General features: G+C 45.5%; 2 protein-coding genes across 12 annotated transcripts in view; one reads left to right on the top strand and one right to left on the bottom strand.

Moving 5' to 3' along the window:
- The window catches only part of LOC136850589 (DNA-binding protein RFX2-like), a 447,592-nt gene that overhangs the window by 401,981 nt on the left and 19,220 nt on the right, over positions 1 to 26,391 (bottom strand). The window lies entirely within an intron of this gene.
- LOC136850422 (uncharacterized) lies at positions 23,079 to 24,373 on the top strand. The gene is made up of 2 exons (XM_067124004.1): positions 23,079 to 23,171; positions 23,480 to 24,373. Exons 1-2 carry the CDS (start codon positions 23,079 to 23,081, stop codon positions 24,371 to 24,373), a joined length of 987 nt encoding a protein of 328 aa, XP_066980105.1.

Raw genomic sequence — 26,391 nt, 5'->3', positions numbered from 1 at the left:
GTTCCTCCTTCATGGGGAAGAGGGTTGGGAAGATTTAAAAGGCTGGCCCCCATTTTTGCCCCCATTAAGAAAGGAGAGGCCTATGGTCTTTGCTGGTGCCTTAATTGTGGGGGGTACTACAAGGATTAGAAGGACCGGCACACACTGTGTAACAGACCTCTGCCCAAAGTCTCTATGCTGATGGCTTTGTTTTGTTGAAGAAGCCTGGGAAAACATTTTGTCCCTGGAGCTGTCCCTCTTTACCTCTATTGCCTTCTGCACCTCCTCCAGCAAGAAAAGTAAGGGGAGCTGGATATGGGGTTATCTCCAATGTTCAATCAACTCTCCCAAGATATCTAGTGGGACATAACTGAGAGGATGGGCCCCCTCCTCTTGAGAATGCTGTTGGCCCAAGCATTGCTTATCTGTCATGTGAGGTAGGAAAGGGCCCTACCCACCGGCACTATGAGGGCTCCCACCTTCAGCCTAGGGTCCACTGAGAAGACTTGCTCTAGCCTGCAGAGGAATACACCTCGGCAAAGATCTAGCCAAGATGCCACCTGGAAAGCTCTCATCAACACTAGCTCGAGATTGGCTGCCTCTGAGTATCCAAAACATATCCCCTACTATTTCAGCTGCTCCATCCTGCAGATGGACAGATCCACCATCCACGGTGCCAAGTAGGATCCTCTTGCTGGTAATACTTGGCCTGCCTGGAAGCAGGCCAAGCAGGGAGTGGGAGCAACTTTTTGGAGCATGAGGCTGCCAAGGAGCCATCTGGGCCAGCTATCAGAGCATTCAGTTCCAATAACATGCCCTCTGATAAGGGGGGGGGGGGACAGGGATGCCTGGGAAACTGCCTGACTTCAGGTGTGGCCTCCACAAACTGTTACATGGAAAGAGCAAGAGGAAGTGTCCTGCCAAAGCACTCAGATCTGGTTCAGCATAGCCTTGGATTTGCCTAATTAAGGCGATGATGTCCAAGAGCCCTTCTAGTCCTAGGGGTCTGATGCCACGGCCTGAGCTGACTCTTTGACTGTCCTGTTCGGAGAGGTCTTGTCTTTCCATCCACAGGGAGGACACAGTTCATTGCTGTCTTGGTCTCTCTTAGATCAGACATTGGCGAGACTCAGGGCAAAGAGGGAGGGGGTCATAGAAGGGAAGATCTCAGTGGTGAATCTCTTATCCCCAGATGCCTGGAGCCCAAGCAGACTCAGTGTAGCTCCTTCAAGATCAGGAATCTATCCTCCAAGCAGAGGGGCTGAGACTCCTACTGTTGCAGTAGCTCTGTCTTGAGGGGAAGCGGTTGCCCTGTCTGTCATGATGCCTCGGCAACAGACTATGTTCTGATGAGTCAATGTCTCACTGATTGACCCCATCTCACTGAGTGTCTTCCCCAACTGCTGGGTCTCCTGTAGTCTCTGTCCCTGAAGGAAAAAGATTCTCTCCAACAATGTCTCACTCCACCCTCCAGGGAAAAATCAGGAAATCAAGGAGAATAAGGACAAACATCTTTCATTGCTCTCCCCCAACTTAGGAGATTGCTCTGTACTCTCTTGCCCCAACTTTCCACTGATCATCCTGTCTTGCTCTGACTCTTGGCTGACCGAAACTCTCTAATCTCTGGATCTTGGGAGTGGGAGAGGATGGGGAGTAGGCAGGGGGACCTTGAGCACTTCTTGGGCCTAGACCTTCCCCCCACCCCATTTTTACTAACTAACTAGAAGGAAGGAGAGCACCTGCTTCAACATAACTGACATCTCAGCCATCATTCCTTCCTTGGAGGGGGCAGGGGAAGGATTCCTCAAGATCACCTACACTACTGATGGAGGGCGAGTGGCAGGTAGAATCGATGAAGGAAGGGGGGGAACTCAAAGTTGAATCTCTCGATGACAAACTTGCCTTCTGTTTCCGTCGTTGTTTCTCATAAAGCTTCGACTCTGGCATCTGCCATCCATCACATTCCTCATACTTTGAATCCCTAAAATACTTCTTTCCACAGCACAAAATACATACAGAATCCAGATCTACCACCACTGGAGACATAAATTTGTTACATGACTTTTCTTCTCCCGTGCAACAATACACTTTGGTATTTTATTCGGTGGTAACCATCACGGGAACAAAGGGAGGTATGCACACGTGGAGCACACAAGGTGACAACACTATAAAAAAACACACACCAGGTTACCATAGTGATCATGAGGAATATGACTTTTGGGAAGCAGAAAAGATCTCACAAAAGAGATGAATAAAAATGCATAAAACACAAGCAATTTGTCAGCACAAACATTCACAGACATGAACAATACCATCAGAAATCAACCATGGCTGGCAACACAATGAACAACCTATGCCAGTGGAGCTCAGGGCAATGTCAGTGGGCCTATCCAATGAGATTTAGTTTTTTTTTAAATCAGTATATCCAGCCTAAGAGTGAGAAGCGCTGGTTACTTCATTTATGAAAGCATAGTTTATATCCCCGTATGAGCAAACAGTGGCTTTATTACAGCATTAAGGGGTGTCCTTTTTTATTATATATTTATCGCACAATTTAGCTACTGATATGAGCCCAGATGGAATTTTGGAAAAGGCCGACTCATAAACATTTAGTCTTTATAGATCACTTACAGGTTCATTCAGCCAGATCTGGAATGGAACAGAAGATCTTGATCTGAAATTGCTAGCAGCATGTTGGTGAATAACCCTACTCAATGGATTATCAGCATTACTTTTAATCCTCATCAAGTACCGGAGGCCTGGCTCCTCTCGTAGTACATCATGCGGTGTGGTGGCTGTATAATGGCCCAAGTTTTTGCATGAAAGAATTGAATTATCATTTTCAATTATTAGTGTTATTTTTTTTTATAACTGTTATCTTTTTTAAGTCATTATTCTCCTTCACGTTAGGATTAATGGGGAATCTTTCTCATAGCAGGTTTGATGTGGTGAGTGGGATCATCCTGACGATAGATGTGGCTGGATTATTTTGAAAGTGCATTTAGCAGAGATTCTAAGAGATTCTAGAAACTGAACAAGTGCATTAAGTACCCTGCTACAGATTAATAGGAAAATTAGAAGTACTGTTTATGAAAGCCTGCAGCAAAAGTGATTCACAAAATACATGCTTCAAACAAGGAATGTCTTGGTAATAATACAAGAGTCCTGTAGGCATAATTTTCTCAAGATAAGTTATACTATCATCTTGAGAGCCAAGCTTTACTGGTAATTGCCTTGTGGAGTGTACAAAGTTCCCGTGATTGATAAAAATCTGATTCAATGTTATACAGTGATTAAGGAGAAGCTTAACTGGAAATATGAAGTTTTCATAATAAAACTAATATTGTAATACTTACCTGAACACCTGAATTAGCCCTGGTCACCTACCAGCCCGAACTACATCCCCCATAGCTTTTACCCACTAAGTGGGTAATAAACTATCAGCGTTACCAACGCTTACAGGAAAATCTTGTCAAATGAGTTACCTGAAGTGCCGTTAGCAACACTGCTGCAAGTCCCGGCCCAGTGAGGCCGAGATCCCCAATTGTGTTATCCACTATTCAAACTGAAGTGGGGAGGAGGGTGGGAATCATTCAGGTAAGTATTACAATATTAGTTTTATGAAAACTTCATATTGCAATACATTCCCTGAACACCTGAACTAGCCCGATTAACAAAATTTAGTGGAGGTGGGATCAATCTAATTCAGCCCGACCTGCCAACAGGGAAAGCAGGTAACTCATTTAAAAGTTAAGTATACCTTAGTTTTACCAGACCACTGAGCTGATTAACAGCTCTCCTAGGGCTGGCCCGAAGGATTAGACTTATTTTACGTGGCTAAGAACCAACTGGTTACTTAGCAATGGGACCTACAGCTTATTGTGGAATCCAAACCACATTATAGCGAGTAATGAATTTCTATCACCAGAAATAAATTCCTCTAACTCTTCATCAGCCGGCCATGGGAATTGAACTCCGGCCCATCGAGTGACAGTCTGAAGCTCAACCGACTCAGCCAACAAAGGGCTAGGTAACTCATTATTCGCCTACTCTGTATAAATGAATGTATCCTCACCTGGTTATCCCACTCGGCAGGTCAGAATGTCTGTAGATAGAGTAACCCCGACGTCAGTCTCATGTCTAGGTACTGTCTGAGTCGAGCTACCTCTCATGTGGTATTCAAACGAGAGTAGCAAAATAAAAATCAACCTACCATGTGGCTAATCACAGCCTCCCATGATTATGGAGAACGATGAACCTCCCATGTGGCTAATCAAAGCACTCTCATTTATGGAGGGTCTGAGTCAAGCTACCTCTCATGTGGTATTCAAACCTCCTCATGGATAGAGAGTAGCAAAAAATAAAAACCAACCTACCATGTGGCTAATCACAGCCTCCCATGATTAGTGGAGAACAATGAACCTCACGTGGCTAATCAAAGCACTCTCATGTATGGAGGGGTACGATGAACCTCCCATGTGGCTAATCAAAGCACTCTCATGTATGGAGGGGTACGAAGAACCTCCCATGTGGCTATTGTAGCCTCTCATGTATGGAGGAGAAGTTGAGTGTGCAGGATCTTCGAGTTCTTCACTGTCCATTGCCGCCGATGTCTGCGCAGAAGAGGTTGAAGAAACCAAACCTGTCCACTGGATCTGCCTATCTTCACAGTACTAACATCAAACTTAATATTCTCACTATGGACCCCGACTAACAGAGAATCCAAAATTCCAAATTTCCTCGGACTACATTCATTACCTAGAGTTCCCCCACCCTTAACATTGCTACGTAATTATAAGATCGAGTTGGTCGTCGCAAAGGGACCAAGAGAGAAATTCTTCTTCGAAGAAAACTTAACGTCTTTTAGGTAGAAAGTCGTGAAAACCAACACTGACTTCCAAGTGGCCACCTCTAAGAACCTCTGCACTAAGAGAGAACCCCCTTAGCTAAATGAACGCACCCACGATAGAAGGGTTAGCGGTTACACACGGACTAAAAGAATAACTTTCATGTAAAAAGGAGAACGATGCATCTCCCAAGTGACTATTCAGAGCCTACCCATTAAGGAGGGAATGAGGCAGTGTGCCGAGCCGATGACCCTCCGCCCTGCAGGTTGCAGCAAAGGCTGACGAGCGCAGAAGTATTTCAGCGCCGACGAAACAACCTAGGCTAGCCTACAAGAGCACCTCTTTGGACTCTCGTAGGGAAACTATCAAAGAATAGGATACTTAAGATGTACTAAACTTTAGTTCATGTGATTATACTATCACTGTTGCTTAAGATTCTAAAGCCTAGAAGGAATTTCTCTATCTGGTTAACCTAATAATCACCGCACTACGTGAATACTACCTTAGCTAAATGAGCGCACCCTAGATAATAGACTTCGCCGTTAAACGTGGACTAAGTGAATAACCTTCCGAGTCTTCGCACTAAGAGAATACCACCTCAGCTAATTGAACGCACCCTAGATAGGAGAATTCGCCACTATACGCGGTGGGGCAAATTGAACGTCTCTTAAGTAAAGGAAGAAAACAAAGACGGACTCGCAAGTAAACTACCTCCAGAATAGAAGACTCTGAACCATTTCTTAGAAAGGAAGATGCAGTGGACATACTCCGAATACTGTGCGGTAATGAAAAAAAAAACTGTTAAATACTAAATATAATGTCACGTCAAATTAAATTGCGTTCAAGGGCATAAACCTCGCACCACACAAGAATCGTGAAGTGTGCCCGCAACTGTGTTTGTGTATTGAGCGCTTATGAACCAGGAACCAGGAACCCTTTCTCTGCAAGTAACTAATCGCATCCTTGACAGCGGACGGGAAGAATTCCGCGGTGAGACAAGAAGTGTACACAGAAGCGGACGGAGTTTATCAACCTTTGATAAATATTCGCATTGGACATAAAGACATTCCCGCTGATGCCGGAACCGAACACTTGCAGATAAAGAACCTTATACGAACGAAGCAGTTTTAGCCTCGGCCACAACTTCCGGAAGAAGAGAAATACTTATCATTTCCCGCCTAGGAAACCAGCCTAGGAAACTTCCCGAAACTCGCCCATTTTTCTTTTTTTTTTTTTAATCTGCAGCTGAAGCCGAAAGAAATAAAACACCTAACCAATTATCTTAACATTAGAACTTCCAACAAATCTCACGAGGGAGCCCGAAGGAACGTAACAAGTCAAAGAAGATCTTACTACTAGAAATTTTCGGGAAGATATAAAAATGTACTGCAAGGTGCTGAGCAGTAGCCAGCAATAGCCCAAAATGGAAGAATCTTGACTTTCCGAAGGAATAAGAGAAAACCAGCTATTTCGGTTATGGCAGGCCTAAAGATGGAATGACCTTCCTTACGACACAGGCTTCCCCATGTCAAGTTGACCTGGTAAAGCTTACGGGTTGACTTCTCAAGCTGAAAGAAACACTGTCTAGACATAGCTTTAGAGTGTCTGGACTGTCTAGCTGTTCTAGCTGTTCGCTCGGCAGTCGCCCGCAACTAGGTTCATCACGCAAGAGTTTGGATGATAATGGTGAAAATGCAGTTGTCTAAAAGATCTTCCGCATGAGGAGGAACATCCGAACTTCCATAAGGAGCATTAGGAACTCCGGAACCGAGGGCGTTAGAGCCAGCAAGGAGCTACTGTAGAGTCATAGACGACTTGACACTACCACAATTCCTGATTACCTGATGAATGAGACTGAATGGCGGAAAGTATACACCTCTAAGTTCTAATGATCTTGTTCCCCCCCGAGTTCTCAGATACGACACGGCAGTTGCGATGACACAAAGCAGATCCACTTCTGTGTTGCGCACTAGGACTGAGAAACACCTGAGGGCTTCCTTTACAGCCGTGAGGTTCCCGAAGGTTATGACTCCCCTCGTTCCCGATCCCTCCAGAGGCCCGAAGCCTGGATTCCTCCAAGGTTGCTCCCGAACCTTGATATGAGGCATCTGAGTACAGATGAACGTCAGGAAGAGGGGAGGCTATAGACCTTCCGGATGTGAGATGCGCTTCTTCTGACTATCACAGACGATCCAACAAGCGAGAACCGTTCCAGATTATACCTGCATTCTCGATGTGGAAGTCCCAGCGATTCCTGAGACATACCTGAAGAGAAAGCATGCAGAGACACAAGACCCTGGAATTTTAGAGGCTTCTTCAAGTGGGTACCGGCTGTTCCCTGTTAGACAGGAACCCTCTACTGCCACATTTGTACCTTCAACGATGCATAATTGCCGACACTGGAGACATGAGTTAGAAGCAACAAGTTCGTTATACTGGCCACATCCCTTGAACCTGGAGCAGCCACACTAATCATAGCTTGCTGTGGCGCTACTGCTGACGACGGCTACACGAAATAGACCATGGAGGAGATATCCTCCTCCCTAAAAGACTGTTGCAGAGCGCAAAAGGCACCCTCAACAGCACCCTCTCTGAATGTCCGGATAGTGAGGCGGAAGCTTCCAAAGAAGCCCCTCCTCTTCTGCCAAAGAACGTTGTACAGTCAGGCGACATGTTAACCTGGTATGCCAGCAGGTCAGGCAGTACCGGACCAGAGGGAGTATAATTATCATCTTGTTTGAGCAACTACCGGTTCTGTCGCATACAGCGACTCGAACATCGTTGCTTCGGTAGTTACGCTCCTCCGGAACCTTGGATTGAGGATAAGTGAGGATGAAGTCTACCATCCGCTTATACTCATTCTCATTGGCTGAAGGAGAACTAATATCCGGTACCGGATCCTCTTCTTCAAATGAACAATCCTTGTCGCACTGGTTCGACCGAGCCGGAGGATTGTCGGACTTGTCCGACCAAGCTGGAGGATTGTCGGACTGGTCCGACCGAGCCGGAGGATTGTCGGACTGGTCCGACCGAGCCGGAACAGGAAAGAGGCAGGCCAATCCTTAGCAAACGACGAATCCGAAAACCCAGAACTTGCTACACTTGGGTGCGTGAGACGGACACCTGATGTATCAATCGCGAATATACTGAAGGCACCAAAGTAGGTTGCGCAAACCCCGCACCACCCAACGGGGATGACGCAACACCTGGGCGGACCAGGCCCACTCCTGAGAGTGAAGAGGCCGCAACACCCGAACCACTCAAATCTGGATGTATCAAAACCCCATGAGAATGGGAATCCGGAACTGAAGACCCGGAATCAACCCCGAACCAACATGGATGCCTAGATGGAGGGACAGAGAAAACCTGCCGGAAAGTTGAGAATGAAGAAACTGAAGGAGGGAAGAAGGAAGAAGCCACACTCGGAGTAACCACCGGAGCGCCCAACGCCCACATTGGACAGATGGAGAAGGTCCCAACCAGACCGAACTCAAAGCAGTATTGAAGGGGAAGTTATGAGGTACCGAACCGAAGGTAACAGAAGAAGGTAATTACCAACTATCCTGGAGAATGGAAAGGCTGCGGAAACTATCAGTGCTGATACACTGAACGCTGGCGCAGGCGAATCGCCGACTGCCGTAGCATCCGCAAGAATCGCAGAGGATACATTACAGTTAGGAAACTATCGGTGCTGATACACTAAACGCTGGCGCAGGCGAATCGCAGACTGCCATAGCATCCGCAAGAATCGCGGAGGATACATTACAGTTAGGAACCCATAAAGAATGAAATATGGAGTTGCTGACGCCTCCGCAAACACCTGAGAAGCAACTAGACCGGATGCCTGAGAAACTACTGGATTTGCAAAAGGTAATAACGATGACGGATCCGAAAAAAGTACCCCTTCCCTCAACCCCAAAGAGAGAGAGGGGGCCGCTGAAGCTCTAATATACTGTACAGGGTTGAAGCAAGAAAGCCTTGCTCAGCTGAGTTAAAAGCCAAGAAAACAGGATGCGCAACAAAGACCTCGAGAGCCCTCCAAAGAGCGGACCGAAAAGAAGATTGAGAAGGGCAATGGAAGAAGGCTTAGAAGAAAAAGGGGAAAAAAAACGGGAAAATTCCATAGCGGCCGAAGAGGCCTTAGATTTCAAAGAAAATATACTGGTTCTGTTCCCCTCACCCCTGATAATCTTGATAGACATTATCAAATCAGAAATTCTTTAAGACATGATCATGAATATTGGAAAAATTCGATCGCCAGAATTACCACCATCGCAAGACGTAAGAAATTTTAAAACCCCCAAAGGAAAAGGAACCTTCGAGGGAGTATTCAAGGAAAACAAAAATTCAGAACCAGATACATCAGAAACCAAATCTGAACGACCTTCCACGGATCTGGAAACCTTTGTTGCACAGAGTACGAAGCAGGAAATAAAACCAACGATTGACCTTAATGAGAGACCTAAACATTAGTGACCCCAACCAAACCTGAACCCAAAGAAGACCACGTTCAACTACTTTTCCTGAATACTTCCTAAATTAGAATTCCTACCCTTCTGAGTGATTCCTAATTCTAAATCCACCATAGAACTTATGCTTTTAGAGGGAAGGGGGAAATCTGCTGCCAACACTGCCTGCTCTGCACCAGGGGGACCGGCAGATCCTACCTTTGAGGTTTGCGGTTTTCCATGACCCCCAGCACCCGTTAGGGCTGGTTCTGGAAAAGGCAGGGGGGCTGAAAAAGAACGATTAGTATCTACAGCACTACTGTATTACTACTATCCTTATCTCTAGTTTCCGTTAATTTAGTCATAAAGCTAGAAAAATAGACTAGACATACTAAGCTAGTAACTTGTCCTCTAACTTTTTGAATAATTCTTCCATCTGATCTACCGACCAAGACTCACTGCATATCTGACTGATACTACACCATATCTTCCTACATAAAATACAAACAGAATGTCGATCGTGTTTGAGGGTGCTCATCCTACGCCTGCAGCACGTGTAGGGCCAATGAGCGTCAGCATCTCCAGCAGAAGAAGGCTCTGTCGTCGAAGACGTAAACAAAATGGAAGCATTGGCGCTAGCAGATGGCGACATCTTCTTGTTTGACTTACCCAAACGTGTCCAAAGTACCGATCCCAAAGTCAAATTCGGCAGAGAAGTTCCAAATCCTATCAATAAAGTATCCATCCAGGAGAAAATGAGCTGAAAACAGTCCAAATCATGATCTGATGTCCAAATTCTTAAATGGGGGTCGGGCTAAATGACCAAAAGTTCGCCTGATGTGGGACACACCCACACAGCATGGCGAACAATAAGCAACTGGAGATCTCGGCCTCACTCGGCCGGGACTTGCAGCAGTGTTGCCAACGGCACTTCAGGTAACTCATTTGACAAGATTTTCCTGTAAGCGTTGTTAACGCTGACAGTTTATTAGTGGGTAAAAGCTATGGGGATGTAGTTCGGGCGGGTAGGTGACCAGGGCTAATTCAGGTGTTCAGGGAGTGTATTGCAATACTTATTTTAATGCTGGACAGTTTTGCTAATTCCTTAACATATTAAGCTTACAATGGGAATACTAAATTGGTCTTCTTGTACACTGATCATAGTATTTTGTTGTACTGCACTATTCTTATTACTAAAAGGTTGAAGACTTTTAAAAGCATAGTGATTAAAATTAAACTTATGTTACGATCTGACACGTTGGGAGATCAGACAACTTATTGAAGCGTCTTGGATACTCTTATCGTAAGAAAATTACCTTTAGGTTAGGGTAAACATGATGACCACTGTAACTTAAATGGTAAGGAAATGAATGTGCTCTTATGCAGGTTAGTTCCCAGGTAGGTGGGGACTGATTCAATGAAGTACTGTATTGTCACTGTAAATTTTGTGAATAAAATTTATGTAAATAAATCTAAAAGTTAAGAAGTGATTGTTTAATTTACTCCCCAAGACTGTTGAACTAGCCTATCACTCTTGCTCTACACCTCTCAACATCACAAACTGTTCATATAAAAATAAACTACAAATTTTTAAAGTAATTTGTATTTTTCCTAACATAGAAGCCTAAAAGTCTTTACATATGGATATTACTTGCAGTGCGAGCTAGGAACGGCCATTTAACTTTTAAACAAGGTAGTTAACTACTGACCCTAGGGGTGGGAGTCCCACCCACCCAGTCAATAAGCATTCTCTTTACCTTTCAGCCCAGGTAGCAGATTGAGGGGTGGCATGAGGTGGGCCATTAATGTAAAGACCTTCAGGTTTGTATGTTAGGAAAAATACAAATAACTTGAAAAATTTGCTGTCTGTTCCTACACAAATAAAAACCTTCGGTCTTTCCATAAGGAGACTTATTTCTTGGTGGGAGGATTCTGAGTAAATCTCTGAACTGACTGGTAGTTCAACTCACCTGGGCCTCTCTCCCTGGTTATGTAGAGCAAAGGAAGGAGTCGCATGCCTCTAACCTGTTGAGCCATGTTGTCTAGCTGCCAGATTTCTGGGCCTTTCGTATTAATGAGTTTGTGTCACTGATTCAAAATGGGCTTGGATGAACCCATAGTGTTGGAGACAATAAAAGGCTAATAAAAAACGAACGGGTTTGTTTTACTGTCAGCCCCTCTCTCCCTTTGGTAGAGAAAAGGGTAGGACCTACTGTACACCTACAGTATTAATCTACAGTATACTAGATTATACAGAGGGTACTCAGTTATCTAACTCACCTGCATTGCACGCCCGTCCAGCACATGACGGTTTGCCAACATTCCTCTGCCCTAAGGGAGACGAAAGTATAAAAAGAGAAAGGCAGGAGGCCATTCATTCACACGCACACACTCTCTTTCACAACCGTACACCTTAGGCGAGATGCTACCTGTCCCTCTAGGGAACTTTGGGTGAGCTACAAAACTTGAGCAGCCACCAAAAGACCCATGGAAAGTGACCAAGGATCTATGGGCAACATCCCCAAGGTAAAATGAGGTGAATGTGGTCTGGCGCAACCACACTCCCGCCCTTAGTACCTGTGGAACCGACAGGTTCTTCCTGAGTGCAAGGGACAGCCCAATGCCCCTAACTTCGTGAGCTCTCACCAAGTACGTACTCCCATCCACCTCATCAGACATACAGTACAGTGCGCTCATTTAAACGTCTCACGAAGCCAGAAAGAATGGTGTTCCTGGACACCTCTTCCTCAGTCGAGACAGTACAGTACTAACAAAATCATCGAAACTCAGGGCTGAGAGGCTGAGTCCCATTAAGACAGTACTGCAGCATCCTAACTGGACACAGTAGCATCTCATCCGGATCACTACGGACAAAGTCCAGGAATTCTGAGTCTTGTCTACGAATTCTGGGACAAATTCAAGTGTGACAGATCCTCATCCCCTCGAGTGTTTAACACTGAAGGAAAGTCCACGAAATTCACCAACTCTTTTCTCTGATGTCAGGGCAAGCAAGAACACAGTCTTGAGGGTCAGATCCCTGTCTGAAGACTTTCGTAAATGCTAGTAGGGAGTACAAGTCAGGCTCTGTAAAACGAGTCACATCCCACTTGGGGAACCTCAGTTCCCTGGGAGGGCAAGACTGTTCAAAAGCTTCTCATCAGCATAGAGATCTCCCACAAGGAAGTGAGATCGATGCCTTTCAGGCGAAGGACTTGGCCCAGGGCAGACCTGTGGCCCTTAACCCTTAGTGGACGGATTGAGCTTCAGTGTGAAGTAAAACAGGTTTAGGGAGGTGGACGGATTGCGCTTCAGTGTGAAGCAGAATTACGCACCACTGTTATGGTAATAATGATTCGAAACAAAGGTGCCAATACTTCTATATGATATAAATACAGACGTGAGAGTTAGGCCAGTATCAGTAATGCTTATGACTTCAAGGGGGAAGGTACTGCATCTCTTTCTCTCACATGAGTCTTTTTGTAAATTTGCTGTTGTTTTTTGTTTTTGTCTTTTGCAATAGTATGTCGGTTGTAAATGTAATTTTACAAAGAAAATTGCAAAGAAATATTAGAAAAAGCATGTAAAAGTAAAATGAAGTTTTCATAATAAAACTAATATTGTAATACTTACCTGAACACCTGAATTAGCCCTTAATCCCATTAGCCCGAACAACTCTCAATTACCCATCCCACTATAGTGGGAATTTTAACAGCCAGCGTTACCAACGCTGCAGGTAAAATCTTGTCACTTGAGCTACCATAGCAAACGGTTGGCAATGCTGACACAGGTGTGCGCCGACACGCCCCATTTTCGTCAATTGCTTTATTCAAGGTCAAAATTGATGTGGGGAAAGGAGGGTGGGAATCATTCTGGTGTTCAGGTAGGTATTACAATATTAGTTTTATTTTGAAAACTTCATATTGCAATACACTCCATGAACACCTGAATTAGCCCGATTAACATTTAGAGGAGGAGGGATCAATTCTATTGCATGCCCCTTTGACAACTGCAGAGATGGCAGCTCACCAATCTGCTCTGCATAAGATATCCATTTAGCCAAACACTCACCATATCAATCAATGGTTTCAGTGAAGAGACATGTTGGAGAGTACTTTGACTGACAGTCAGGTCAGTACTCTCGGCTAAGATACCTATCCAGTTAAACACTCACCTTATCAATTGTTGCTTTTGGTGATGAGACATGTTGGAGAGTACTTTGATCGCCCGTCAGGTCCGTACTGTCTCAGTCCGTTGACCTCCCATGTGGTTCTTCAGAACCTCTCATGTATGGAGGAGTACGGTGACCTCCCATGTGGCTATTCATAGCCTCTCATGTATGGAGGGAAATAAAGCAGTGTGCCGAGCCACTGATCCTCCGGATAAGGTCCGACGATCGACGTGCGAAGAAGTATCTCAGTGCCGACGAAATAGCCTAGCCTACTAGAGTACCCCCTTGGATTCTCGTAGGGAAACTATCAAAGACTAAGATACTTAAAATGCACTAAACCTAAGTTCACGTGATTATATTATCACTGTTGCCTAAGAACTCTAAAGACTAAAAGGAATTCCTCTATCTGGTTAACCTTAGAATATCTTCACTATGCGAATACCGCATCAGCTAAATACACGCTCCTAGATAATAGACTTCGCCGCTAACATGGACAAAGAGAATAGCCCTACGCACTAAGCGAATACAGTGAACCCCCCGTATTTGCGTTCTCATGGTTCGCGGACTCACGCATTCGCAGGTTTCTCTGTGGAACATATCTAGCCATCATTCGCGGAAAATTCGCCCATTCACGGTATTTTTCACTGAGAAATATTCACTAATTACTGTATTTTCATATATTTTTCATGAATAAATGCACTTTTTGTGATAAAACTATTAAAATACTCATAGTATAAGGGCAGTTCTAAGTGTTTTTAGATGGGTTTTAAGCATTCGCGGATTTGACCTATTCGCAAGGGGGTGTGGGACGCACCCCCCACGAATACGGGGGGTTCACTGTACCACCTCAGCTAAATGAACGCACCCTAGATAATAGACTTTGCCAATACACGTAGACTAAGAGAATAACCCTCTGAACCTCCGCATTAATACCCTCTCAGCTAAATGAACGCACCCTACATAATAGACTTCGCCGCTAAATGCTGTAAGGCGAATCAAACATCTCTAAGTAAAATGAGTAAACACTGAGACGGACTTCAAAGTAGCTGCTTCCAGAATAGATGGCAGTAAATAATTCCTGGGAAAGGAAGATGAATTGGACATACTCCAAATACTGTGCAGTTGGGAAAATACAGAGCTGAAGACAACGAAGAACAACCCTGAGAAGCCTGGGAAATCTCGTCCCTCCGAAAGTAACTAATCACATTCTCTGACAGCGGACGGGAAGGATTTGCGGAGAGACAAGTGTGAGCGGAAGCGGAAGGAGTTTCGCAACCTTTGATAAATAGACTTTAATGCTCCCACCAGACATAAAGATATCTCCGCTGGTTCACCAGTAAGAACACTTGCAGATAAAGAACTTTAAACGAACGAGGCAGAGTTTTATCCTCCGACTCTGTCTTTGCCTGGAGGCCTTGGCCACCGTCTGGTGAATGAGACGGTCATTGTCTTCTGTCCTCTGTCTGTCCACTGCGGCATCCACTTCCTCTCTATGGGACGGAAGTGGAACCAAGTATTAGTGCATTCCATAAAACCAAGGCCGACTCAGAACCGAGGAACCTGGTAATACGGTTCAAGATAGCATCTCTTCTCTTAAACACCATGTTAGCCCACAGGTTAGCTGTCTGGTGGGCTAGGAAGGAGATGGCCCTACCTCCAGACAGCATCAGGCTCTTGAATGTGTCTTCCTCTTCGGGGTTCACAGTACTCAAAGTGGAGGAGGAAGCAATCTTGGCCACTGAAAGGGACCAGAGGTTGACCCAAGAGACTGTCTGGAAAGCTGCCATGGCAGCTGATTCCAGCACCGCTGTCTCTTGCTGCAAGAGGGAGACTTCCTCCGCACAGAGCAGGTTCAGCGACAGACCCGGGCTCAGGCAAACCAGGTACAGGTCAACCTGTTTAGTCAGCAGAGACTTCTCCTATGGCACACAGTATCTCTTTTGGCGATTGAGAGGAGGAGGAAGCATTTTGCATGAGCAACTAGACCGAAGCAGATTCTCCCCCCCAGACACAAGAGAATTCACTTGGTCCAAGACCCCTCCAGCAACATTAGACCAAGGCAGGCTCATCACCAAAGCTTTGGGTTCCTTGTGGGGTCCCCAAAAGACTTCGAGGGCTGAAGGACAATCCACGGGAGTAGCCAGGGTCTCTTCCTCTAGATTGTTGTACGGTAGTGATGAATCAGTCGAACAATCTCAACATAGGTCCTCCATAACTCAGGGGTGTCCGTGTCCTGGGGAAAAGGACCCTCGAGCCCTTCCTGGAAACCTCTGCCACTTGAGCGTATGACTGGTCCAGTCCAAGAACTGTACCCGGAGTGTGAGCTTTCATGGATGGGATGGGATGGGAAGGCAAACATTCCCAGTCCTGAACCCTAAACATGTCCAACTCCCGGTAACCCCCAAAAGGTGGAAGGGAAAGGTGAGAGGTGCCTAGTACCCTTCACAGACCTGCCAGAGGCCAAAGCCCCAGTAAGTGAGGAAGGCTGTGAGCGGTCATATGCACAGGTAGAGGAGAGCAATACCTTCATATAACGAGGGAGGGAGCTGTCCCAAAGACATGCTCTAGTTTTCTTCAAGGCCAGGGCCTCTACAGGTGAAGAAGACTGGATGGGGGACCTCCTCTTTGCTTTCCCAGGTGAGCAGACAGGTGGGCCAGCATCACCTTTCTGGGACCCTGGCACTGTTTCCGTGTGGGAACATACAGGGGGTGAGGCAGCTCCTGCACGCTGAGCACTCACTCACTCTCATTGGGCCAGGAACCGGTCGGTCCGTAGACTGGGAACCCTTACCAGTGTCACAAGGGTCTGTGGGACCCCGTGCAATGGTAGAAGAACCTTTACCAGCCCGGTAAGTGGCTTCCCAGGACCAGTACCGTGACATATAGTCCATGGAACCCTGTGCACCTGTAGCTCCCGTGACAGGGGGGTCTGTGGAGCCCCGTGCAAAGTTGCTTCCGATACACAGGGGTCTGTGGAACCCCATGCAGTGGTAGAAGGTTCTTTACCAGCCCGGGAAGGTGACTTCCCGGGACCAGTATTGGTGACATGGGGTTCATGGAACCCCATGTACCTGATGCTCCCGTGGCACGGGGGTCCATAGAACCCCATGCGATGGTTCCCATGTCCAAAGACAGAAAGGGGGAGCAAACAAGAGATCCCTTAGCCTCTTTCGTGGAAGAAGGCTGACCGTTAGAGGAAGGCTGACTGTTAAGAGGACCTGTGGGCCTTCTTACGGCTATGAGAAGCAACCTTCTTCTTCCTCTTCTTGGGAGCATTGGAAGAAGGGGAAGATGCGTTAGCATACGATGAAGATGACAAAGAAGAAGATGTATGATGACTCCTTTTCTTTGACCTCTTCTTGTAGTTGCAGCAGGTCTTCTCAACAAGGCTTGGAGGATGACATTTCCCCACAGGGAAGGATGTCAGAGAGGGCACTTCAGGGCTCACAGCAGGGTGCATGATCATAGAAACCAGCTCCATAGTGGTGGTCCCAGATCTGGTCGATGTCATGACCATTGTCGTAGTAATGGTTACAAGAGCAGCAGTCACAGGAGGGCATTATAGAGGCCCTCAAATGAGAAATCAAGCCCTGTACAGAAGGCTCCCCCGGAAGGCCTAGGGAGGGCCGTAGCTCCCTAAGCCCCTTGGGCTCCACAAAACCTGGAAGTAAGGTTAATTAGAGGGGACATTCTTCCTTCACCTTGAGGGGAATTCTTCCCCCACCCCCGGGCCGCCCGCCGTCTCTCCTGACGAAGCAGGGAGAGACAGTGAAGGGGAGACCACTCCCTTAGGAGTGGCAACAAGAGGGAAACCTGCTTACGACATAAGGGGCAACCTTCCTCTCTCTCTCTCTCTCTCTCTTCATTTTCCGGCCGAACTGCACCCACTGCTCTGAAGGTCAGATATGACACTCAGAGCAAAGACTACCGTACTGTATCTTGGTTGCATACGTGCTTCCTGCACAATGTGCATAGTGTATGAGGGGTCAATCTCAATAGAGGAGAGGAAGCGATTGCAGAGTTTGTTTCTGGGCAGCGCATCATGACACAAGGCTTCCTCTCCTTAGGATCAGATAAGTCGTGGGTTTGCATGATCAAAACAAACAACTATTATCATGAAAACACAAGTTTAAACAATATACACAAGTAATCCACAAGCCAAAACAAGGTTTAGTCAAACAGTCCTGTTGGGCAAAGGAATTGACAACAATTCTACATCTGAAGTCAGCCAAAAGCAGACTTTGCACCTTGGTATCTAAATCCTGCCGTACAGGACCTTGGGACCATTCCAAGTGGTAATAAAAAAAAAAGACCCCTCCTGTAGGAAGAGCCCCACTGAAAACCCCTACGGGATCAATACCCACTTGGACATATAACCCATTCGGTTCCAAGACCAATACGAGTACATACCTCCTCATAAAAAGCTTGGGAAGAAGCTTGAAAGCTTCCTATCCTTGCCCCGATGCTTAGCTTCCCTGGAAAAAATGGGGAATGGTCCCTGGCACCTTTGCCCTGTCTTGTAGAGGCAAGGCCTCCACCAGGTGAGCCAAGCTGCACACAGTAGCAAACTAAGTTGAAAACAGACCCACAGCCATAGAGAGTGTACTCACTCACAAAAACGTGGACAAGACCTACCCATGATTGTGCCAAACCTTCCTAGAAGATGAACTCCTGCCCTAAGTATGGATGACAGGACTGCACGGTCCCTGTCACTTCCTTGGAACCTGAAAGCCAAAGATCCTGTATAGGCAGTATGGTACCTTTGCTGGTCTACATAACCTGGCTAGCTAGACTGAACCAGCACCCCCTGTTCTCATGGAACCCTGGATAGTGGTTGCACCTCTGCAAAAAAGCATGCGTAGCAGTAGGTAGGTACCGGACTGGCAGTCTGAGAGCCTTGACCAGATCAGTCAGCCTGAATATCAGTTGCACAGGTAGCATCAAGGAATTCAGGACCATGGGTACGACAGCCGGGAAGAGCCAACGAGAGATCCCACTGCCTTCCCTGTGGAAGGAGGTAGTCCATTAGAAGTCCCAGGGTGAGACTTCTTGGGTGGGGGAGAGACAGCCTTCTTCTTCCTCGGCCGACGAGCCTTGGAAGAAGAGGAAAGGTAGCAGACGATGACACCAACAACAAAGACGAAGACAAAGACAAAGACGATGAAGACGACAACACCTTCTGAGACCACTTCTTAGACTTCTTCTTCATCATCTTCTTCAGGATGGCGGTCAGGTCCCCCAGCCAGGAGGGAGCAGCAGAAGACGCAGGAGCAGCCGGGTGGCCAAGGAAGCAGGAGCAACCCGGGGCAGCAGAGGCATCAACAACCGGACCAGTGGTGACCGGAGCAGGCTGAGCAGCGCAGGAGCCAGGGAAGCCAGGAGTCAAGACATGAGTGGTCGGCACAGGCGGAGCAGGAACAGGAGCCAGGCCGGACCGAGAGCCAGGTAAGCGAGACACCAGGACTGGAGCAGGGTACGAGTGTAGGTCAGCAACAGCAGGAACAGCAGGAGCAAGAACCGTGATGTAGGGCACAGATGAGGTTACCATAGTGGGGGTGCCTGGCAGGGATAGCGGGGGCCAGGAAACCAGGTGGCAGTGGCACAGCACGGAGTACCCAGGTGCGAGGCGACAGTCACCAGCATCTTAGCGAAGGCGTCATGGTGACTGTAGACGTGGTGGCAGTAGCCACGCCGTGGTGACCACTGGAGCGCCAGACAGATGGGAAAGCAGGCCCTCCAATGACGGGACGACAGGTAGACCCAGGCAATGCCAGGTAGAAGTAAGGCCTGGAGCCTGCCCACCGAGAGAAGTCTCTACTGCCAAACCTAAAGATAAGGTCGGGTCAAAGAAGGGAGTCTCTACTCGTTCCGGGGGAAAAGATTCCCCTCCCCAAGCGAGGAGAGGCCCCAGAGAGGATGTTCTGATCATCAGCTCCCCAATGGCCTTCCACACCCGACGAAGCAAGTGAAGAAGACGGAGGGGAGTCCTCACCCGAAGGAGAGGCAGCAAGAAGGGGAAGCTTGACGGGAGGAAGAAACAATCCCGACAGGTCAGTCACCGTGGGAGTCATCGGGGGTATATAACCCTCAGATGACGCCTTGGTGGGCTTCCTTCAGTACTGTCTCCTCCCCTCAAACTTCACCCACTGCTCGACAGACCAGGAACAACACTCAGAACACGGTGATGTACATGAACACACGCCCCCTGCATGTACAGCAAAGGGCGCGTGTCCACATCAATACCTAATCGAAAGCTATTACATTTCTTACCGCCCACCCCAGGGCACACACACTGGGGGAAGGCGGGCATACAAAGTTTATCAAAGGCTTCCATACTAATGAACAAGAAAAATATCCCACCAGGGAAAAAATCACCTTGACGGAAGTCCGGGCAGACAGTGAAGAAACACATCCACACCCAACAACAGCCGAAAGCAAATTGGAATGTTTACATCCGGGCAGGTGGGACTCCCGCCTCCCGGACAGTAGTTAACTGCCTAACTACCTTGTTTGAAAGTTCAACAGCCATTTCCAGCTTCGCTGAAAGTGATTCCTAATGTAAAGGACTGACGGTTTGTATATTGTGTTGGAACAATGTCATTTTTATACAAGTAACTTACCAGGTACAGTAATAGCTGATTCCAACATTGACAGGAGGTGGGATACATGGACTATTCTACTCCAAAGCATAAGTCATGTAATGAATTTGAAATAGAAAAAGTTGCTAGCATTGAATACAATGCTTGTAGTTCCTTATTAGTTAAGAGAACCTGCAGTAGAAAACTGCCTCTGGTTGGTGCTCAAGTTAACCTACAGTGGCATGGTGGTAAAGCTGTGGAGCTCCTCTACGTAAGTAGGAGCTTGCAGCCAAGGAGTAATCTGATGGCTAGCAAAGCATAATTGAAAGTTTTGCAGCGAAGGAGCTAACCGAAGGCTATCAAATCTTCAAAAAGTGCCCTTGCCCTGGGTGCAGTACCACAATAAAAAACAACCAGATAACACAGTCACTTGTACTGAAATATAAAAAACAACCAGATAACACAGTCACTTGTACTGAAATAAAGACCACAACCCATCCACTGAGAGTGGCGGGTGCTCCAGGTACATTGTACCCCCACCTCTCACAAAACTAGGCACCTTACTACAAGGTGAAGAGATAGTAAGAGAAAATCCTATGCTTCCTTCCGCGTGTCAAGCACGTTACTAATAATCGCAAGGTACTACAAAAAATTTTAACACTGTTTAAACTTTTCTGAAGAGGCGAGAAACGAAAATAGCTTACACTTCCAGTAGGTCGACTGTAGGATGGACATAAGGGCTGTACATGCATGAAGGCTAATGAGATAGAAGTTGTTCTGACATATTTAGCTTTCAATTAAAAGTAGGCCCAAAGCTCTCCTGAAACAAAGAATGGTCTCATAGACCAAGTCCACACATGAAGAAGGACAATGCGTTCTTAGACAGAACACCAAAGGTTATGAATGGCCCCCTGTGCTTCCAATCCTGCTCAGGTAATACCCGAAAACTCCAACACAACAGAGAGCTTCCTACTCTTCCCCAGAGCCAAGGATGTGGGGAGATTTGGCACTAGGCAATTGGAAGCTGGCACCAGGCACTGGGTGTACTGAGTTGGCGCCAGGATGTAGGTGGCGCCAGCCAGATAACTAATCGGTTGGGAGCTGGCAGGCACTCTTAGGAGCTTGGGGCAGAGTTGGCACCAGGCTGTAGCAGGTGCCAGGTGAGCTTGAAGTCAGGCGAGGTAAAGGCTCGGGCTGGAGGGTGCTCCTGGGAGCCCAGAGCACTGTCTCCAGCTGTCAAGACCATCTTCTCTTCCATTAACTTCTTGAGAGAGAGAGAGAATGGTACCAGGTCATGGAAGGGTCCTCGTTCTCGGTTAAAAAAAACCCACGGTTATTGAGCAAACTGCGCTTCTGAGTCAGACGTGGCTCGACACCCCTAAAAAGGAAGACCATGAGAGATTCATCCTCTCCGATAAAAAAAAGGCAATACTGCCATTGAGTCATAAGTGTCTCAGAATAAGAAACTTAAGAGTCTGAGACACCCGATTTGGAACATCATTCACTTAGACTAGTAGACTGAGCTAGAATACAGTAGACCCCCGTATTCGCAGGGGATGCATACCACAGCCCCCAGTGAATAGCTAAAATCCACAAATACTTAAAACCCATCTAAAAACACTTAGAACTATTTTGAGAGTCCAAACACAAAAAGACTCTAAAAATGCTTATACAGGTATTATCTTACTTACATGGGGTTAGGTTCCAAAAAACCCATCAGGTGTTGGAAAAAACGTATCTCGAATATAGCCTAGCCTACTGTTGAAACTTCAACAAGAGATTGTACTCTTCTGCAAGTTGTGGTATAGTTTTGTGTATTCTTTCTAAATTTACATACAATGGAAATGTGTGTTATGTAGAAGAAGGATATTATGTTTTGTTGTGCTTGTATTTAGTAATGAAAAGCCTTGTTTTGGCTGTTTCGTGTATTTAATTGTAAGTATACATGTAATAGTGTTAACTACCGGCATCAGTTGTTTGTCTGGTGGTCAGTCGAATGTTTGGTGTTGGCCAAAGACAAACATGAAGACAGTCTCGTCACAGCCTTGGTGCAGTGTGGATCCAATAGGGACTCAAGAAAAGGGAATGCAGCCATAGTTGTCGGTGCCTTCAAATCCATTAAAGTATTACTTTTCATCTTAAAGTTCATTTAGGGAAATTCCTTTAGGAGATATGCATATCTAAATGTAAGGAGAATTTCTTGAGGTGTGCTTTGGATGAGGGTTATGAAAGCAGAGATTGTATCTCTTCATTGAGAGACTCCTTGGAGGAATATTTGCAGAAAATCCATGAATTGGATAATGAAATATTGGATCTAACGGATCCTGGAAGACAACCTGACCAAATTATGAATCAAGCTGAATATAGCCTAAGGATAGGCACTGAAATTCATAGACTAAACTCCTCCATCACGAGTCTTCTAGCTGTAAGGGGTGAACCTAGTGCACCGATATTGCCTGTTAAAGCTAGTGTAAAGTTACCTAAATTAGACCTCAAACATTTTGATCGTGATGTATCAGAATGGAATTCATTTTGGGAACTTTATGAAGTATCAGTAGAAAGCGGGCAAAGAGAGGGACTAAGAACTGTAAGGATGAGGCCTAAAAGCCCCCAAGGCTTGTCAGTTTCTTGAGGGCTGCCTTGAAGGGAAGGGTTACCCCAACATACTGATTTTGAGAAAATACAGTTTTCTTATTTGGAGGGCCTATTGGAAGGTGAGGCTCTGGAACTGATATCTGGTTTTAAATTAGGTGATAAATATTTACAAGCAGTGAACTTGTTAAAAGAGACCTATGGCAGAAAAGATGAAATCAAGCTGGGTTTAGTCAGAAAACTCTTCTAAACAGATTCCAAAGGCAGATGCAGAATTGCTACAAGGTTTTAGAGTGCAATTTGAATGCTGCATAAGGTCATTGGAGAGTGAACAGCTGGAATTGAGTGAATTGTATGCCATCTTGCTCTACACCAAACTACCTAGTAGTGTAAGTGAAATATTAAAACGAAGGTGTGGGGAAGATTGGCTTAAATTTGACACCTTTAAAAAATATCTTGAGAAGAAATGCACAATTTGAAGGCTCTTCCACAGACTGAACCAGTAAAAGCTAATACATTAACAACAGTATCTGCTTTTGCAGTAGAACAAGGGCAATCTGTAAGACCAAAAAAACATTGGTAAGGCCTAAGGAAAATACAGAGAAAGCCAAGGTAAACCGGGTTAAAGGAAGTGCACTCTGCAGAGGCAATCACATATGGACACATTGATAGAACGACTCAGAACACTGGGTTTGTGTTTCATATGTGCATCCAATAAACACTTCAGTTCTGACTGTGACAGGCAAGATTGTAATAACGGCTGCACTGTTAGACATCATAGTGCTATAAGCAACTGAAACCAACCAAATAAATCTAAGGTAGGTGGGGTACAAGTTGGAACACTCTCTTTTGACGAATACTGGACAGGGAAATAAGACAACCAGAAAGTCGATCTTACCTGCAGCCACAATAACCTTACAGGGTAAAAGAGGTCGCATTGTGCGAAAGAGAGGGTTGTTAGATACCTGTGCCAAGAGATCATTTATAAGGAAATCTGCTCTTGAGGGACTCAACTATAAAAGCCAGGGAGTTGAAACTATATCATTGAGAGGTTATTTACCTTCTACACCAGTTAAGGAATATGAAATGGTGAACATCGCTGTACCTCACCGCGGTAGATTACTAAATATGGATTGTATAGCAGTAGTTGAGCTACCAGAATATACAAAGAAATTCAATGTTAAGAACTTAAGGTCGTTGTCCAGAACGAAAATCAGCTTGGCTGATAAAGATTTTTATCTACCTGTAGAGAAACAATTGCCTATAGAATTGCTAATAGGGGTTGATAATGTGTACATCTTACATCTATTGTTTAGGAAATTTGAAAATTTAATACACCTACCAACAATATTTGGTTACATGATAACCGGAACATGTAGTTCTCCTCCCACCGAGGAGACTCATGTTTCCATCTTAAAACTGGCAGTGAAAACCAACAACATAATTATGGCTGAAGGGGTTACTAATTTAAAGGATCCAAAGGAAGATCTTGAAACTTTATGGAGTTTACATCATTTAGGCACTGACTACAGTGAAATAACAGAACAGGAACAGAAAGTATTGGAGAACTCTGAGAGTACTATAACTTATTCTGAAACTGACGAACAGTATGTTGTGACGTTGCCTTGGAAAGGCAATAAAGGAAGATTAGCTTCCAACTTTGGGTTGGATTTGAATAGATTAAAACAAGTGTGTCAAGTGTCAGAAGAACACTCAGTATCTAGTACACTACCAGAAAATCCTGAAGGATCAGGAAATTAGGAGATTCATAGAGAAAGTGGAATGTGTTCAAACAGAGGAAGACTGTCATTTCTTGGCACATCATGGTGTTAAAAAGGACAGTGCAACAACCCCTATTTGGATGGTATTTGACTGTTTGGTCAGACTGGGGAAAAGTGGGTAAAACTTGAACGATTGTTTGTGGACGGGACCACATATAACAGCTGACCTACCCAAAGTTCTACTGCAGTTTTAGGGCAAAGATATAACAGCAGAATTTGTGGGAGCAACAACTGGATTGGGATGAACAATTCCAAGACCCATTGCAGAAACAATGGGTTGAGTTATCCAAAGACTTGGAAAAATGTCTTGATACTGTATTTCCTTTCCTAAGAATACTAGCCTAGGAAAGGGAGACTCCTTACACATTCTGCGATGCCAGTGAGCTAGCACATAGTTGTGTAGCCTATAAAGTTAAGAATGAAAACTCTTATTTAATATTGGCAAAGGCAAGAGTAGCGCCCACTAAAGAGTTAACTGTTCCAAAACTTGGGTTAATGGCATTGTTGCTAGCAGCAAGAATGGCCAAATTTATTAATGAATCCTTTGAGAAGGTCCTTTTTGAAGGATGAGTTTGTAGAACGTTCGTTTGGTTGGACAGTAAAGTCGCCCTAAGTTGGCTACTATCGAAGTGTTCTCCCTGTATTTGTGAAAAACAGAGTACAAGAAATAAACTCTTTACTTCCAGAGGCAGTCTTGTCCTATGTGCTTACAGATGTTGATGCATGGGAAAAGGGCAGAAGTGATCTTGAATAGTTCCTTCTGGTGGGAGGGACACCCTTGGTTAAAAAATTCCTCTTGGACAATAGATAGGTCATGGGTTGGTGGATCACTTGTGCAGGGTAGGGAAGAGAACATTTTGGTCAATACTGTAGGGGACAACCTGACTGGTAATATTCACTTGCTGAATTGGGAGAGATTCAGCAAGGGTTAAAAAGGTCTATAGGACCACAGCATGGATCCTACAGTTTTTTAATAATTGTAAGAGTTCAGCCAAATGAAGAGGCATGGTGAATTGACCTTGGAAGAACCCCAAGAGGCAAAGAATAAGACTATTGCCATCATACAAAGGGAATTTTTCCAAGAGGAATACAGGAGTTTGGTGAAGGGGGTAAGAAAACCAAAACTAGCTCTCTTACACCAGTTGAAACTTTACCTGGACAACGGGGTAATAAGGCGTAAGGGTAGACTAGAACACAGAGTTACCCAAACCTGCTAAGTTTCCTATACTATTGTTGAAGAGTTGCTATGTTACTTGGGTAAATATTAAAGAGCATCATGATGCTAATGCTCATATGGGTGTAAATGCAACTGTGGCAAGTGTCAGACAGGAGTTCTGGATCCCACTGATAAGGCAACTAACTAAGAGTATATTACGCCATTGTGTTATTTGCAGGAGAACGCAGGGGAGGCCGTATAGACCCAATATAGTTCCTCCATTACCTGAGTTCAGGGTGCAATGTAAGCAACCTTTTAATAGCACAGGCATAGACCACACTGGCACATTATGGGTAATGGAAAAGGACAGATCCCTGAGAAGGCTTATATCATCTTATTTACATGCCCAATAACCGGAGGCATACATGTGGAACTAGTTGATAACCAGTCCTGTGACTCATTCCTCATGAGTTTTATAAAGTTCTACAGCAGAAGAGATTTCCCAGCACTCATGTTCATTGTCAACGCCATCACGTTTGTAGCAGCATTAGAATTCTTAAGACCATGTCGGAGAGACCCATCGAGTAGGAACAATGCATGGCTCTTGGCCCAAGATAGGGGAAGTAGTCCTCATTCATGACAAGGGGCCAAGGAACAAGTGGAAGTTGAGCCAAGTGATCGAGTTACACATGGGGTGAGACAAGTCCCAAGAGTTGCTACTCTAAGAATGGCCCATAGCCAGCTCATGAGACATAATTAAGTTATATCCCTTAGAGCTGTGGCAGGAGATAAGGGAAATTAATCCTGCAACACAAGATGTTCAGTCATGCACCCGCCCGAGC

Source organism: Macrobrachium rosenbergii, chromosome 22 (assembly GCF_040412425.1).
Source record: "Macrobrachium rosenbergii isolate ZJJX-2024 chromosome 22, ASM4041242v1, whole genome shotgun sequence".
Lineage (NCBI taxonomy): Eukaryota > Metazoa > Arthropoda > Malacostraca > Decapoda > Palaemonidae > Macrobrachium > Macrobrachium rosenbergii.
This window is presented reverse-complemented; position numbering and strand designations above follow the sequence as displayed.